Source organism: Apodemus sylvaticus, chromosome 12 (genome assembly GCF_947179515.1).
Source record: "Apodemus sylvaticus chromosome 12, mApoSyl1.1, whole genome shotgun sequence".
Lineage (NCBI taxonomy): Eukaryota > Metazoa > Chordata > Mammalia > Rodentia > Muridae > Apodemus > Apodemus sylvaticus.
In genome coordinates this window covers 102,332,248-102,350,726 of record NC_067483.1, presented here as the reverse complement: position 1 = coordinate 102,350,726, position 18,479 = coordinate 102,332,248, and the positions used below count along the sequence as shown (strand labels likewise).

The window sequence follows — 18,479 nt, the reverse complement described above, 5'->3', positions numbered from 1 at the left end:
AAATGTCTATAAAACCAGCCCTTGGCAAACCACAGGGTCCATATATGTGAACAAGTGACATGAAAACTCATGGAGAGAGAGAGAGAGAGAGAGAGAGAGAGAGAGAGAGAGAGAGAGAGAGAACACCAAGTTGGGTTAGTAGGGAGATAGAAGTAGATCTAGAAGGAGCTAGGGTAGGGCTATGAACATGATCATAATACATTATATGAAATTCTCAAAGAATTGATAAAAACATTAAAAATTATATTGTTATCCTTTATATTTAAAACACATGAGAGGAAAATGCTTTGGCTCAAGGATGGAATTGAGGTGAAAGCATAACTTAGTTTTCTATTACTGTTATAAAACACCATGACCAAAAGAAACTTTGGAGAACAAGGCATTTATTTTAGTTTACAACGTGTAGCCAGTCATCTAGGGAATTCTGAGCAAGGATTAAAGGCAGGTACCTAGAGGCTGGAACTGAAATAGAGGCCATGGAGGAGTGTTGCTTACTGGCTTCTTTCTCATGGCTTGTTCTTCTGGCTTTCTTATAGTACACAGGATCACAAACCAGTGGTGGTGCCATCAAGAGTGACTTAGGCCTTCTCATATCAATCAAGAAAATGCACCACAGGCTTGTCCACAGGTGAATCTGGTAGGAACATTTTTCTCAATTAAGATTCCTTCTATCCAGATAAATCTAGCTTGCATCAGGTTGACATAAAATCAGGTAACACTTGGCCACTTCAAATACAGTGTCCAAAAAGTACTGACACCATGTTTTAAGATTTTGGAGTCTGAGACAGCTTTGAATCTGATTAAAGTAATAAGCCCTTTACCTAAATGTTTTACATATTAATGTTTGTAAAATGTGTTTTCTTTTTTGGTTATATGACTGGGATATGAACCCTGGAATAAAAGTTTCCAGCTACTCAGTATAGTTAGTGATGAACCTCAGACAGTACTGGCCTTGCCCCTTCCTTTTAAAAAGAATGGAAGCTCAGACATGAAAGCACACCTTCATTTTCAAGAGCCCTGGTGTTGGTCTTAGTTTTTCACTACCCAGGTAATAAATAAGAGATACATTTGTGTCCTGATTTCTATACTGGTCCCATGCTCATGAGCTGAGATATCTATATGATGATTACAGTGTACAGCATTCTTGTACCTGCTAATATTGGTGATGTCACCAGACTATTCTGGACGGTTTTATCTTCCTATGGTCAAGGAATAACCCCATAGGGTTATCAATATTTCAAAATGAGTTCAAAGAAGGTGACAAAGACTCGAAAGATCTTTGCATAACTTGAAGCCCCTAAGCAAGGATAAGTATAAAGTCTCCGTCTAGCCCTTAGACCATGACTAGGAGACTCATACCTAGTTTAGTACCATCAGGCTTAGGAGCCAGGAAGAGAAAGAAATGTCTTTTTTTTTTTTTAATTTAAAAGAGGCAAATCTCAGCCGGGCAGTGGTGGCACATGTCTGTAATCCCAGCACTCTAGGAGATAGAGGCAGGTGGATTTCTGAGTTTGAGGCCAGCCTGGTCTACAGAGTGAGTTCTAGGATAGCCAGGGCTATACAGTTATACAGAGAAACCCTGTCTCAAAAAACCAAATCCAAAAATAAAATAAAATAAAATAAAATAAAATAAAATAGGCAAATCTCAATATTAAAAAAAAAAAAGGACAGCTTAGGAAACACAGCTTTAGTCATTTTCTTTGACTTCTGGGACTCCTTTCCCTCAACTTAGGAAGAACAGAGACCTTTTGACATGGTCTGATATTGTGTGTGGAGGTTTTGACCCTAGTCTTTTACAATATGCAAATCGATTTACAAGATGTGGTGATGGCAGACTAGAAGGGCCTTCCTAGGGTCTATAGACTTCTAAGAAGCTTATTGGAGGGGAGGCCTTGCAAGAATAATTGCTAGTTGGAGTGGTCTAAGCTACAGCAGGCTGGGGGGGGGGTGGTTATGCAGTGCTCAGGCTGTTGATGTTGGGGGCCTGAAGGCAGGTTTATGAGATTAAAGCTGAGTACCCAATAAATAATTTAACAGCTTACTACAAAACATACACAAAGTATAATAGCTACTGTCTTCAGCAGTCTGATGTGTATATACATTTTAAACTGATGTGTATGTACATCAGTTTCATCTATATATTCCATTTGATGTGGAGTGCAAAACCAAATAAGGGGTAAAGAAAGAACACTATCCCCCTCCACTCCTTCTGAAGCCCTATTATGAAGGTTGGTCAATAGGAAGAAACCCATCCTATACCCTAATTATCAAGGGATCTACTTACTCTGGTCTTCCTTACCCTCCCCTACTCATTTTCCACTTTCTTTCTATGTATATTGAAAGAATCTAAAACCTCTCATTATGCATTCAGAAGTTGGTTTTCTTCTAGGGGTACCTTTTACAGAACAAAACTAGCCCTGGGGGCTGTCTTTCGCAGTGTCACAAGTGACTTGCTTATGTGTGCAACTCAAGAGCTGAGATAAATAAATATCACTGTCACAACACCAGAGTCCAGACTGAAGTTTTAATGATCCAGAAGAAGTGTAATGGATTGGTAAGATTTGGTCCTGTCTGTAAGAGAGAAGATCACTGGAAGAATATGAAAGACGGAAGGATTCTGTGGATGCTGCAAAGAAAGTGGGTAGGAAAAGGCAGAGAAACCTTGAAGTTGCGTAGAAGCATGGGCAAGAGGTGAGAGGCATGCATGTATGGATAGGATGGATTCCAAAGGAATCTCACTGTAAATTGCATTGGTTCTGATTACCATGATAGGATGGGAGGCTTCAGGGCACTAGTGTGAGGGAGAGTGAAAGGAGTTCCCTGAAGCCTTTATGGAGACCTGAATAGTGGTACAATTCAATGTTGTTATACTGGCCCTGACTTTCTTGTCAAGGGCATGATCCCCAGGTTCCCAAGTTTGTCTGGTCCATACACCACCAAAAGCCTTCCTCACCACATTCTGAACCTCTTGATACATGGCTTTGGCTGCCAGTGACTGTGGTTTATCTCCTGTTGTTTATGGCCTGGGACAGGCGGCCATGAATAGGTCCCCAAAGAGTGGGGAAATGCAGGCATCTGCCATTCCATGAAGCTCTTTCTAGAAATGAAAAGGACAGTCATAAAATGTTCCAGGGGTGGGGGTGGGTAACATGCATCATAAAAAGTGTAATGGACTAATGCCGAAACAGACTGGCTGCAACCCAGGGGTGTCTGCTGAGCTCAGACATAAATATCAGGGAGGCACCAAGGAGACAGCCTTTTTATTTCTTTGATTTGATGGTTGTGGGAGGCTGGGCAAGCTTTTCCTCCATTTCAGTCTGTAGCCGTTCCTCTGGGGATACCACCAATCTGCCTGAGACTGAAGCTGCCCACAGTTTATGGCTTCTGCAGTTAGATTACTGGAAAGACTGGAGGTAAAAGGAGATTTCTGGGTACCTAATACAGCCCTTCAGAATAAGTCAGATTTGGGGATCCTAGCTGTACTAGCCAAGACTTTGCAAGTGGCAAGATAAAAGAGTAAAGAGAGTATCACTGTGTGGGATACAGGACAGAACAAATGTTAGGATCTGTGGACTTGCCCTGCACCAGGAAAACCTCCAGTATCAAAGGGACTAAAACCACAGCAACAATTGCAATTACCTGACACAAACCCCACCTCTGCTTCACATGGAGTATTTGGGGAAACACTTGTGATAAATGATAAACATGCAGGTATTAAGGTTTCAACTATGCACAGGATTCTGGGATTTATATTAAGGAATGACCAAGTTCTATGCTAACATTGGCTACTCACCCTTTGCTGTCTTAGTATACACTTGGTTTTATGTACATATTTACAAGAATGTAGGGTGTGAGTAGCAGATAATGGAGGTACTTAAAATTCTACAGACTAGATAATATTAGAAATAGTGTCGAATATTTGCTGATGTGAACATACTTTTACCCATGTTCCCAAGTCCTTGAACACTTGTCTACCACCAGGCCAACTTTTAATAGTAAAGGTCTATATTCAGTGAGGAACATGACAATAGAGATTTCAATGATCCAACAGAAATCTCATTCTATGAGCAAAGTTTCAAGGATGCCATATTTGATCAATAAAAAGATGTTTCTGACCTTGGGGTTGGCTTTAGTTTATCCAAGATTCTGGCCCTACTGAGAAGAAAAGTAGCAAAACTAAAAAAGAATTTTAGTGTGTGGGGAAGAAGGAGCTGGAGGTTGTAATGTGCAGGCTTTCCTCTGGGAAGTTCCCTTCTATTCATCATTCCTGAAGGGATGGAAACAAAGGAAAGATGGGGACAGGGTTGGGAAAGAACTTGTGCTAAAGCATCTTCATTCAACTTCACAGACATCTTGTGGAGATCTGACAATCCCTCTAAATAGGTGAATCGCAAACTCTGCATTTCCCAGAGGTTAACTAACTTAGGCACGGCCATATCCTCAGCAAATAGAATGGAGAACTTGAATTCAAATCATGGTCTTCTTAAAATTACAGAAATATGAAAGAAAAAATCAATCACTGATGTCTAGGAAGAAAAAATATTTTTAGTTTAGAGGTCAAAAGAGCAGGGCTAATGCAGCCCTTGTGTCACTGGGAGCATATTAATGTTGTAAATAATACCAGGTCATCACACAGATGCTATCAGAAAGAGGTTAGATAATTCTTGTGCATGACAACCAAGATTAGTTAGGTGGAGGGTAAATGAGACATATCGTGTCTCTAGGGCAGAATTATGCCTTTATCAGTGAAAGCTCAGTTGCCACAGTGATTCAACATGCTGCAAATCTACCTGGAACAGGACTTTAAGCACCTTCTTCAAACCCACCCTTGTACACAATGAGCTTTTTTTTTTTAATGAATGAGATTGCTAAATTCTCTGTGTCTACAGAGCTCAGAGATTGCTGATGGGGTTATTGGAATTGGCTGTGGGGGCAGGGGAGCGGTCTGTCCCAGTCATCTAGTTGGAAGTGATCACATATGTGACTATCAGTAAGATATGGCTAATGATTTTCAGGCTCTGAGGAAGCATTCCTCTTCTCACAGTCATGTTCTAGTCCACCAAAGAAATTACCACAGTAGTATCTAGTTTCTGGGAAACGTCAGATTAGACTGAGGTGAAGACCTTCGTGGGAGCTGAAGTTTGATTGTGAGCAGTCTAGTTTTTGCTGAGATGTCCTAAGCCTCCAAGAGCAGACACCTGGCTGCTACCTGAGCTCTGTGTAGCATTTCCCTCATGCCAGGTTCACTGATGTTCACTGGTATTTCACTAAAGACCCAATACAAATATAGAATGTATAATTTTCACATCATTCCTGGCAAATCCCAGGTGTGCCCTAATAGTAGAGTTCCAAGGATGCCATTTTCAAACATGAGAAAGACACATGACATGGTGGTACTTAGCTTAGGGGCCTATTAATAGAATCCTAATTATAGAGCTGCAAATTTAACTCATAGCAATGATTAGTGTCAGAATCAAAGGCATCAGGCATCAATATTGATAGAATTGTATAAGCCCCATAAACAGAGATTGAACATTTGTGCCCATCCCCTGTGCAGTGGTCTGCTGTTAACTATTGCACTAATGTCCCTTCCAATTTGCTAGATCAAAATGACTCAATTTCTCAGTGTCCTCACCCACACAGAAACTTTTGCTCAGCCATCTCTGAATGGGTATGACTGGCACATAAAGGACCCTAAACAATGTCTTTGAAGAAGAACCTGGGGGCTCTGAGAGATGCATGGGTTCAGGCCAGGACCCTTGCTCTACATAGAAGCCTTTGGCTTTGTCAGTAGCTCTCTTTTGTGTCCCCTTCAGAAAGCTTTGAGCAAATAGTGATGACTGGAGAAAGGGGAGTAAGCTGGGGATTGTGTGCAGCACAAAAGCCTGCCACCCCACCCACTGTGAGTCCAAGGAGGATGCCTAAAAAGAGTGAAAAAAGAAAGCATGTGCTGAGCGGACAGCTGCCATGCTCCTGGGTTTTTTGGGCACCTCTGCTCTACAGAATGCAAAATGTTTGTCTATCCTTCTTCCTTCTCTCTTCCCCTTGCAATTGTATGAAAAGTTAGGGGAGACGTGTGTGAAACATTCTATCCTATTGGGAAACTCCTTAATTAGGAAGTCAAACAACTCAAAATAACTTCAAGGAATACCTGAAGCTGACCAGAGTCACCAGCAAAACTGTCTGGAAGAGGTTTAGCTCAGAATCACTTGGAAATGACACTCTCCAACCTGTTAAGCTGCCTTCTGGCTATGTGGTGTTTCCCAGCTTTTGTGAACTATCACCGATGAGTCATTTCTGTTCTTGTAATTAACCCCTCACCATTACTTTTGTAAATAAACCCTGAAAATATCACTGGTTCACCAAGTTGGACTTTGTGATATCCATGTTGGTCTGTCATTGGGATTCCTTTCTGGAGTGAGTAGTACATGTTGTGTCTCCCCAGAAAAGGTCTTGTCACACAACAAGACTGCAGCTTGAATAATAGGGTTTTAAAGAAAGTCATGAGAAGGTAAAATCCAGTGGTTAAAAGCCCACATCAGGATTTATAGAGATCTGGATACAAATCCAAGCTCTCTGCTTTGTAGCAAAGAAACTCTGTCATCGATTCTCTTGAACCTCACTCAGTTTGTTCATATGTAAAAATGGACATACTAATTCTTACCTGATAAGAATTGCTGAAACATAACTAGAAAGATACTCAGCTCAAGGCTTAGTACACAGGAGCTGACTAATTTACAGTAGACAAAATTGCTTGCCAGGAGTGAGGCCTACATGGATGACTGGAGACTCCTACTGCAGTGACTTGTCAGAACCTCTCAGCCCCAGGGCAAACATTTGGGGATTGAGTAGCCTTCCTGTTAGACAGGCTTGGGTGAGACTTTGAGACATGTAGAATGAAGGGTAAAGAAAACAGTTCACTCTAGGGCAAGCTATATGATCAGGCCTTGCAAAATCTAGGTGGATCCTGCTCTGTGAGAATAATCCCCAGACCAAAGTTAGATTCAGCTCAGAAAATGTGTTCTAAGAAGAAGCAGCAGTTAGTCAAATGTTAAAAGCAAAGAAAGAGATTCTTTCACTTAGAGAAGAGCCACAAAGATGAGATGCCCAAACAAGATTTCAGAATTTCTTTGTTATTAAGCTTGTGTGAGTTTGAGTAGACCATCCAACCTTTCAAGGCTACCTTCTCCAGCAACAAGTGTGTGTGTGTGTGTGTGTGTGTGTGTGTGTGTGTGTGTGTATACACATCAGTGTCCAGGATCTCTAGATTAAACCTAGCTTTAGAGTCCCCTATAGCAGTAAAACCCATTTACAGTTATAAGAAGTTGTAACTTCCTCTGATGTTGCTTGATAGTATCAGCCTTCTCCTCAAGGGTCCTGCTCCCCCTCTCACATAGGTCCCAACTCCATAGTCTTTACCCTTGTCTTGGTTGCTTGCTCACAAATCCCAGAACACTTAATCAGGGAACCATCTGATTAAACAAAGCTCATTGATGCTATGTCTCATCCCAGGGAAAGGGAAAATACTCAATGCATAGCACTAGTTTTTGCATGGAGTATAGGAGAGTAGGAGTGTAGTGTCTGGTTGGGATACCTTGACATCATATCCTCAACTTCTTCTCCACCTTGAAGCCTAAAGAACTTTCTAAAAGCTGAGACAGGATTGGGATAGACCAGAATTCTAGGTTCATCCTCTCTGCCTTGCATCTCACTGGAGAGAAGGTATGTTTACAGGAAGGAAAGAAAAAGCTAGATATTCCAACAGCTAGGAGCTTCTCACTTGAATATCATGGATTATGTAAATGACTTAAATATATATGTAGTTCATCTCAGCTAAAATGTTTGTGATTCTGTCTCCAATGTCCCCATCTTCCCTTAATTAGCCATATGACCAGCGAAAATGTATGGAGCATTTTCATATGCAGCAGAACACAGAACAATCCCAACTCTTCTTGAATATCTTAAAATGTAAGATTAATGAGCTGAGGGAAACAAAAGGAACTCAGACCTCTGGAAGCAAAAACATAACAGTATAGGAGTGCCTAAAACAACACTAGTAGTGACGATGCCAATAGCAACAGCTGCCATTCATGGAGCTCCTTTAAGCTCTACACAAGGCTCTGTCAAATTTTCTACATCCTTCAAATGCTCACAGCAATACGGCAAGACAGACAATTGTAATCCAGCTGAGGAAACTGCTCCCAACATCACATAGTTCATGTGGGGTAAAGCTGTGTGGCACCACAATATTGTGGTTGGCTTGGAAGCACACATTCAGAGAGAAAGGTGGTGGTTGGTTAACTCTGCAAAGCAGCAGAAGAGCCTCACTTCCTGCAGTTCCGCCCTAGGGAGGGCCAGCACAGCTTGTTTGCTCTCACTGGTGACTAATGCAGCTGGATGCCAAAGTCCATCAGGGTTAGATTAGATGGGCTCAGCTAGGCCAGTCTTCCAATTTTTTTTTCCCATGACTCAGGACTGGGGGCAGGGTACAAGAGTGTCTTCCTTTATCTGACTTTGCAAACATGTCACTAAAAGGAAGCCTAATGTGACAGTGTCATTACCTGCAGGAAAACAGGGAAAAATAGGATTTGAGGGAAGTCTCAAAGATGCCCATAATCACAGAAAACTCTTCTGTGATTTAATAGTGATTAACAATCACTATTAAATAATTTTCATATACTATCTTTTCAATTCTTCTGACAAATATCCAAAGTGTTTGTTGCTACCTTATTCCACAAAGCAAAAGAAAAAGGCCACATTTTGTGACTGTGCCAAGTTCTGCCCTCTATACTTGGCATAACTCATTTCCTTGATTGTTTTGTTCATTAGCATTTACCATCCACGCATGTCGATCATGTTCACCTCTGGCTTATGTCCACCTTCCCACACTAAATGGAATCTCCATTAGGATGAGTACTTTTACAATTTTAGTCTCTACTATTTTATCTAGCTCCTGACATATCTACTGCTATGATGGGGCACCATGACCAAGGCAACATCTAAAGAATTTATTGGGCTTTATAGTTCCTGAGGGTTAGAGTTCACGACTATCATGGCAGGAAACATGGCAGCAGGAAGGCAGGCAGAAAGCTGTAGCAGTATCTGAGAACTTACATCTTAAATACAAGGCAGAGAGGTGAGGGAGACAGAGAGAGATAGAGAAAGACAGCGAGATACAGACAGAGACAGAGAGGACCAGGCATAAACTTTTGAAACTTAAGGCCTATTCCTTGTGACATACCTTTTCCAAAAGGCCACACCAACTAATTCTTCTCAAAAGGTTTCATAAACTAGGAACCAAGCATTCAAATATACGAGCCTATGGGAGCATTCTCATTCAAACCACCACAACATTCCATAAATACTATTCCAATAGCAAATTATAATTTCACGGAGCAAGGATAAGAATCCCCCTTGCTTTACAGGACAGGTCACTCACTGAAGCTCAGAGATCACATTGCTGCTATGTTATATTCAGAACCAGGGCACATGAAATCACAGAGTTTTCTTTATGTATAATAGTCTCACCCTAAAGGGAAGGGACTGGAACAGCTGGTCTTTGGAAGTACCTCTGACAGAGACACTTGTCCATGTGCCTGTTCATAGGCATGTATGTTTGTGGTGGGCACTTTCCTGGGGATATGACTTCTGCACATTGGCACTTTGGTTTGTAGTGAATTCTATAGAACTTATTTGGATGCTATGAGCTTGAATTGTCACTTCCAACCTCCTGTCTCAAGGCATAGTTCTCTCGTTTTCATCTTCCTATAATAAAATCCAGAGTTTTAAGACTCACTCTTGGACTATGAACAGCCAGCAGAACACTATGTTTTATGCCTCAAACAGGGGTCACTAGGATTGAAGTACACAAACTGCACAAAAGATGCAAAAAATAAATATGCACTTAGCTTCCCTTTTCAGAAGGGTTCTGGGAAAGTGGAAGCCCTTTCCCTGGGGCCTGGTGGGGGTCTGGATAGAGTTGAAATTCTTTGCCTACATCTGTCATGGCTGAGAAGGAGGACATACATATGGGGGGTATCTTTAAGTATGACTTATTCATTGTGCCAAGGAAATGCCTCGTTTCCCAGCTTTGGGAAGACCAGCCCTCTAAACCCGAGGGGTCTATACAACAACAAAACAAACAGTGAGTTTGGTGGCAGGAGTCTGGGCAAGGAGCCAGTTTCATTACAGTGATTTGGCAGTGAGGATTGGAGTCAGTACCACACCTCTGTGATACAGGCTCTGGGGAGGTCAGAGAACATCTGCTGGCCCAACACTACTACATATCTCAGCATTTCTAGGATGCCAGGGGACCAAGTCAAATGTCTCTAGTGTCAGGATAACCACTAGGGACTCTGGGGCTACCTCCCAGCTCCTATTCCTGGCTGTTTACAGGGTCATGGATTCATGCAGGGAGAGAAGTGAATCATTTCCACCCTGAGGAGCCAGTGGCTATTGTTCTTATTCAGTAGGATTGGCAAGGAATAAAGTCATATTTCCCAGATTTTCATGCAACCAGGCCATCTCAGCTGCCACAGTGACCTAACAACACAAAGGGGGCCAAGTAGTAGGTTAGGAACTTGGGTGTTAGGGAGGAAGTCTGTGAATGTCAGTATGGCCATGTAGGGCAAAGGGTATATAAATGTGAACATGTTACTTTTATCAAACCTCTGAGCACTAAATCTGGAAAGGAATCCTGATCAACTCTTCAAGGTCTAAATTGCTAATGCAAAAAGTTCACATTTTGTTTGGCTTTGCTTGAGATTACAAGAAGATAGGATAGGGATGTCAGGGTTTCTGGTAAACTGGAAACTATATACCATACCTTGGTGTATGCTTTGGAAAACATAGAAACAATTTCCCTTATAAATACTCTTTATAAGTGGCCCTCTCTAGAAATTGAACAGTCTTGGTGAATTTGTAGTAATGTCCCAGGAGTCAAAAAGTAGAGGGCTGCTAGAGTACTAGAGAAAAAGTGGTTATCTGGGCTTCTGCACCTGTCTACTGCAAAGTTTTCATCTGATCCAAGTGTGGCAGATGCCTCTATGTGCTATTCCAGGGTCTCTAGGCAAGGCAGGAAGTGCTCTCCCCCTGCCTTATCAGCTAATGTTTCAGAGCACTTCTACTCCTTCTTCCAAATATTATCCAGAACCCATTCTCTTCCTGTAATTCAGTAGGAGCTCTTCTGTTTCCATGACTTCTCATCCATGGCTACCCAGTGGATCTGCCCACCCATCATGAGAGCTGTTCTCTATAAGAGCTCCTTCCATAGGACTCAATCTTGGCATCTGATTCTATTCCAGTTATTGCAATAGGATTTGGCACAGTACAATCCAGTACATTTGAGGTGAGCTTACCAAGTCCTAATGTGAGGTATTTTATCTGGTCGTGGGGTCGGATGTTTGGCATGTGTGGCAACAATGTTTGAAGTGACAGGGTAAAGCATATGTCACAAGAATTAGGCAATAGACATGTTTTCTACGAGGCTAGGGGTAGAGAAACAGCAGAGTTCACTCCTGGTTACAGCCTCAGTTCCAAAGGACTATAGGGCTGAAACAGAAAACCATCTTAGCTTCTGCAAGAGCATATTGTGGGATGTGAAGTGGTAGGTTGAGCAGGTGAGCAGAGTTCCAGGCACTGTGAGTGGTGGGAAGCTCCTGAGTAGCAGCATCCTGAAACTTGAGTTAGTCCCACACACACACTCTCCTGTTTTCCCTGATTTAGCATAGTCCCTGACTCTAAGCCCTATTACCTTAGATTGCATACTCCACTCTTCCTTGGAATTAGAAAGATATCTGAAATGAGTTTCCAGTTTCTGCCCCAACTCTTCCTCTACCTACATGGGCATTAACTTCCAGTGTCTCTTTTTTTTCTGGATTCTCACAGACTGCTCTAACCAGGCGGATGACATAACAGAATGCAGTGTTCAGACTCTAGGACACCATACATCCCATCCTCTGTGATTTGCCTTAGCACCCCCATCACCTTGGCACTGTTCTGCATATACCTAATACCTTTCCCTGACCATGAAAAACTTTCAGCCATGTTCCAGGCAGTCTCAACCCAGCTTGAACTGCAAAGTCCATATCTTGGGCACACTGGTCAACTGTCTTTGTTCCCATTCTCTGCTATGGCCTGTCTTCCGTTGTCATGATGTCTTAGATACTGTTCTATTGCTGTGAGGAGACACCATGATCAAGGCAACTCATCAAAGGAATCATTTAATTGGTAGCTTGCTTATAGTTTCAGAGGGTTAGTCTAAAATCATGTCAGTAAGTATGACAGGAGACAGGCAAACAAGATACTGGAACAATGACTGAGATCTTACATCTCCTCAAGATGGAGGCAGAAAGAAAGACTGGGCCTAATATGGCTTTTGAAACTTTAAAGCTCACCCTCGGTGACAGGCCTTCTCCAACAAGGCTATATCTCCTAAACAGTCCACAAACTAGGCACCAAGCATTCAAATGTATAAGCCTATGAGGGCCATTCTCCTCCAAACCATCACACACATGTTCCATTGAGAGAGTCAGCCTTCCATAACAATGACACCATGGGAGAAATTCTAGAGTTAGATGCAGGGCTAAGGTCGGGTTAGCGTTAGTCTTTCTACTCTACCCCTTACTGGATGCATTCCAGTATTCATTTTCAAGTAAGATAGTTTAGTTATAACAACTACTTTCCTATGTTTTAAGAAAAGCTGGTTCTGCAGCAGCAACTCCTACATATCAGGCTTTGGGGGCCATATTGACTGAACCTAATTCATCTTCCACAGCTTGATGGCTAAGCATGTCAACAAGTGAGAATCAAATCTGGGCTCAGCCATGAACTCAGTAAATTTCTTCATTATTCTTGCCTTTATGTTTCATCTGCAAAATGTAGTTGATAACAACACCCACCTCAGAGTGGCTATATCAGAGTTCAAGGAGTTAGTAGATGCAAAGGTCTTAAAATAGTAACTAGATCAGTAAATTTCATTATCTGAAGAACTGTATTTTTTGATTTGCTCTTTTTCCTATAGTTTTTAGCCTTGCAGAAATACATTTAACATAGCATGATTCCCATATCTTTGCTGCCCTTGTTTATCTCATACTTAGTTTCTTAACACTCTGTTATGATATTATCTCGCTCATAAAGTGGAGTCAATGCTGCTCATGATCTGGAAACTGTTCTGCTTCTATGGTGATGACTAATTGATTTTGCTGAAGCTTGTAACACACAATTGTCTGGGCTCTAATCCTAAATCCTTTCCTTGAGTTCCTCTTTGGGCCCAGAGCCACACTAGGCTCTAATTCACCCTTTTAAAGCAGAACCTGGTACTCTTCCTCTTTTATGAGACCTTGAAGACTAATTCCACATCCATTACTTGAACTGTTGCACCCTGTGGTGAAGCTCTCCCTGTCTTTCCCATCCTTTAAAGAACAGTTCTTAGTCCTGCATGTACTTTATCTTGGCTTTGAGATCTCAGTTCTACTCTTCCTGTGTTCTACCTATTGGTGAACCAGAAAAGAAGGGCCTGGTCTTTGGGCTTCCTATGTGTATGAGCACCTACGATCACATTGTGGTTATGCCCCTTTTGGTGAGTTCACTTCCTCTTCACTTCCCCACTCAGGGACATCCTGTTCCTACCAGCCTCTGTAGATGAGGACTGGACCGTCTGCGAGACGCCTAGCCAGGCAGGGAAGAAGTGAGTGGTTCTGACGCACCCAGATTCCCTCCCCTTGCCTGACTCTTAGCTATTTTTTATTTTCCTTCCTGTGTTGAAAGAGCTATGGAGCCTGAACCATGCTAGAATTTCCTGGGGACATTCCATAAATTCTTCATAGGCTTTTTCTCTAGAGAGGGTGGGGATGAGTGGCTGGGTAAGTGGGAGGCTGCTAGGAGCCAGGTATGGATATCAAGTACCTCAAAGGAGTGTGGGTGGAAGGAAAGGTGATCTGCTCAAAGGAAAACATGGGGGTATCATAAGGTCATAGAAGCAGCCAAAGGCACAGTAAAGTCATAGACAACTCACAAGCTGGGACATGCAGTGGGCAGCTATGCCTGTGGCCTTGCCCTTGAACCTGCTACCTTCACAGTGACTAGTCTGCTAGGGATCCTACAAGGCCCGCAGAATCTCTTGGACATCCCCCCTCCCCACCACCTGGGGTGTGTGTGTGTGTGTGTGTGTGTGAGTGTGTGTGTGTGTGTGTGTGTGTGTGTGTGAGAGAGAGAGAGAGAGAGAGAGAGAGAGAGAGAGAGAGAGAGGGGGAGAGAAAGAGGGAGGGAGAGGGAGAGGGAGAGGGAGAGGGAGAGGGAGAGGGAGAGGGAGAGGGAGAGGGAGAGGGAGAGAGAGAGGGAGAGGGAGAGAGAAGAGAGAGTATAAAGCAATCCCAGATATGTAGTGAGCAAGATGCATGAATACTAGAGGGAAGAAAGTAGATGTTCTCTTGAAGTCTGGGTAAGCCATTCTTCTTTTACCTAATAATACTGATTTCTTAATTTTTGTCCTGGGCCAGAGAAAGTAGAGACAGTAGCCTTTGACTGAATGAACTCTGTAGCAAGTCTGGACCTGAAAATCACTCAGCCCCTATACCTCAGTTCCATAGTTGCTTCTTCAAGTAAAAAAGAATGCCAAGTTTTCAGGTCAAGGCCAGAAAAAACTAGCCTTATTTTTTTGTCGGGATCAGTTACTCTACTTCTCTGAGCATTGGTGGAATAATGAGGGTAGTGGGCTAGATGATCTCAAGGTTTTTCAGAAGATTGCTCTATTTCACAGGGATGGTTCTACTTTGTTAGGCATAACATACAGTGAAAATTTGGTGATGGGCTTAAAGAGAATTAGTATAAATAGGTCATCCTTTAATAGGGCAAAAGAATAAAGAAGACGGAGTCTAGACCAGCAGCTGGAAGTGAGGGAACAATGGGTAAGTGATGCACCAGCCTAGCAGCCACTTCTGCCACCACACAGACAACCTCTGTACAATTTTGGAGAAAGGTACTGCCTTTGATAGACATATTATAAATAGAAGCCTCATAGGGCAGATGTCTAAGAACATGGCATGTGGCCTGCTAAGGATTGCTCAGATGATATTCAAACTTTCCCGCTTGCTCAAGTCCCATGTGTCAGGCAAATGTACCCAGCTGGATGATGTGAGCCTTGATGACCAAGGAGGTAGACAGACTCTGGCAATCTAAGCAGAGATGTGACCAGCAGAATATTACTACTTCCCAATCTCAGGGAGTAACTTCTCTCTCAGTGAACAAATCTCAGCTGCCTGCCCCAGCTTAGGCAAGCAAATGATAAGACCTCATTCACTCTCTCTTCCACATGCTGAAGTCAAGTCAGCGCCATAGCTGTGGGGCAGAGTATTGGTGCAAGATAGAAACAAGCAGGAACACTTCCCAAGAGCAAAGAAAGGGTCAAAGGTATTTAGAATTCTAAAGACCAGAGAAGTCTGGAAGGTTCTCTATCTTTTCATAACTCAGACTAGTTCTTTCCATTTTTTCTACAGCAATTCTGAACAAGAAGAAATGGAAATTCTTCCTCAGATTCTCTCCCAGCTCTCTTCTTCCACATTCCCCAACAACAACCTCCCAGGGCTCTAAATAGATTAGAAGGAAGCCTGGTAATGTCAACATCAAAGGGTGAGGTGCAGCAAAATCTTGTCTGTGCCTTGATACACAGGTGCTAGGACTAGTGAGGAGTTGCAGGAGAGTAAGCTTGCAGGGAAAAGGGGATTAGCAGGGACTAAGAATGTAGCTGCTATAATCCCACATAATGAACCAGACTGTGTTCCCTCTCCACACCCTAAGTACTCAACAAGTAGGTACAAGCTACTGGCTTCAGCCTCCCTCACCAGAGGGCCCATTGTTGCCAGTCCAGACAGCCTGTAGCCTCCAGCTTGTAGGGTTGCCCAAGGAATCCTGAAAGATGTTGCCTTCCTGCTGGCTGCTGAGATTTGGGTAAGAAAGTGGGGAGGGTACTCTACAACTGCTGGAAAGATAGGTAAATGGCCTTGTTCCTTGGCACCAATCATGGACCTGAGGTCAGCATCCACCATTATAGCTCTTTGGACTCAAAACCTGCACTAACCAACTACTTTCAGTTTATAAACAACATCTGGGTCACAGGTAGGAGTTATAGTACATATGATTCACAATGTGAACAACAACAACCAAACAACAAAAGTTCTATTTGATTTGGGGATTAAGAGTTTTTCTATTCAGGAAAAGTACCTTCCCAATACCTAAATGTCTGGCAACACTGAAATACATTTGTATTTCCTAGGTATTCACTGATGGGTGGCTGGAGGAAACAAACTTAAAGCTAAATCACAAAATAGATCTCTATCTTCTTTTCCATTCCATTCCCTTCCCTTAAGAAAGCAAGAAGCTGCCTATAGTTAAATCTCCATTGACTACCTTTAAGATGAGTCCCTTAACTGAAGACACCAGGCCCCCAACTCTTACCTTTTTCAGCTTGCCACTCTTAGTGCCCACAAAAACCACACTGTAGCCATTGTAAACATAGGAGGCCACAGAGGTCAGGCGGTCCCTGCTGGTGGTGTACAGGGTCAGTCCCTCTACAGGAGTGGAGCCTCCCAGAGGCTGGTTGATATCCAGACCACAGAAGTTATCATCGATGGGGACTGGCTGGAAGGACAAGAGAGAACTGGAGTAAATCACATTGAAAAAATAGCAGGATCACTTCAGGGTACCCACCCACTGCTGTCATCTTAAGGATAGCAGGCCTCAGAGAGGATCAGGTCTGGAATGAAGGATCTAACATGTTAGAAGACAAAGCTGGCTCACAATGGCATCTTGGCTCCCATGGGACCAGACTGTGAATGATTAGCCATCTCTACTCTCTCAGAATCATGTGTCCACTTTTTACTTTTCTGCCAGGAAAGCCAGGCTCAAGTCATAAACCTGACTGCTTGAACTCACCTTCTGGTTCTTTTCATGTCCCCTTAGACCATGTCAGTCTGTGAAGATCTGTCTATTTTAAACAGGATTCCCTCAAAGGATATTCTGCCTAGAGGCAACATTGTAAGATTCTACAGGCCTAGAGGTTTCCTGTTTGTTCTTTGAACAAGCTAGTATTTCTTGGGCTGTAGAGTTTTTTTCCTTGAGGCATAAGGAATTTTAAGCCACAAAACTATAACTACTACCTGACTACCTGATACCCTGGACACACATGGTATTTTTCTTTCTTTCTTTCTTTCTTTCTTTCTTTCTTTCTTTCTTTCTTTCTTTCTTTCTTTCTTTCTTTCTTTCTTTCTTTCTTTCTTTCTTTCTTTCTTTCTTTCTCTCTCTCTCTCTTCTTTCTTTCTTTCTTTCTTTCTTTCTTTCCTTTCTCTCTCTCTCTCTCTCTCTCTCTCTCTCTCTCTCTCTCTCCCTCCCTCCCTCCGTCCCTCCCTCCCTCCTTCCCTCCCTTCCTCCCTCCCTCCCTCCCTTCCTTCCTTCCTGATCCTTCCTTCCTTTCTTCCTTCCTTCCTTTCTTCCTTCCTTCCTTCCTTCCTTCCTTCCTTCCTTCCTTCCTTCCTTCCTTCCTTCCTTCCTTCCTTTGTAGTTAGGGGAGGTGAATCTGGGGTCTTTTGCAAACTAGACAAGTCCTCTGTCACCAAACTATTTCCTCAGTTCTCTTAACTTTTTATTTTTATACAGGGTCTCACTAAATTGCCCAGACAGAACTTGAATTAGCCTCCCCAGTAGCTGAGATTACAGGTCTATACCACCAAGCTGTAATGGAAAATTTAATCTACATTAGATTTTTCATTTGGAATAATATATCCCCCACCACTTTGTAAAGAATTATAGAGGATTAAAAGAAACAGTGTATGTAAAAGACTTTTATCAATGTGTGTCACTATCTCTTGCACATTATAAGTGTTCAAAAAGACTTCCTCTTATATCAGCCTCTGAATGGATTAATGGTGGACAAGGAGGAACTGAGTTACTTTGAAAGAAGGCTGTCTTGAATAAGTGAGAAAACTTGCTGTGCAGAGAATGAGACGACTCATTCCCCATGTCCTGGCTGAGTCCACTGGGGACCACAACATTCCTCCTTTAGAGCTGTCAAAGGAAGAATTAGATGGATAGTGTTGTGCTTTGAATGAGAATCTCCCTCCCCAACACCACAGGCTCATATATTTGAATGGTTGGTTCCCAGTTGGAGAACTGTTGAGGAAGGATTAGAAGTGTGGCATTAGAGGAGGTATGCCACTGCGGGTGGGTTTTCAAATTTCAGAAGATCACAGTAGGTCCAGCCAGTCTCTCCCCACCCCACCCCTTCTAGCTGCCTCTCTCCCTCTTCCCTCATTCCCTCGTTCCCTCTCTCTGGGTGGAGAGAGCAAAGTTGGGAGGGAACTGCATGACTCTTGAGGATAAGAGTTGTATCAAGCCTGGCATAAGGTCATGCCTAGATGCTCCAAGACATACCAGCTAACTGCCCAGCGTGAAATCTTGCAGTAAAGGCTACAGATTCTGGACCAGAA

At 42.7% G+C, this 18,479-nt stretch overlaps 1 protein-coding gene across 1 annotated transcript in view; it reads right to left on the bottom strand.

The window, feature by feature from the left end:
* Positions 1–18,479, bottom strand: part of Plxna2 (plexin A2) — a 198,642-nt gene that overhangs the window by 150,621 nt on the left and 29,542 nt on the right. Inside the window, exon 3 of the mRNA XM_052200345.1 lies at positions 16,453–16,635. Coding sequence (XP_052056305.1) covers positions 16,453–16,635 — 183 coding nt within the window. The remainder of the gene's footprint in view (positions 1–16,452; positions 16,636–18,479) is intronic.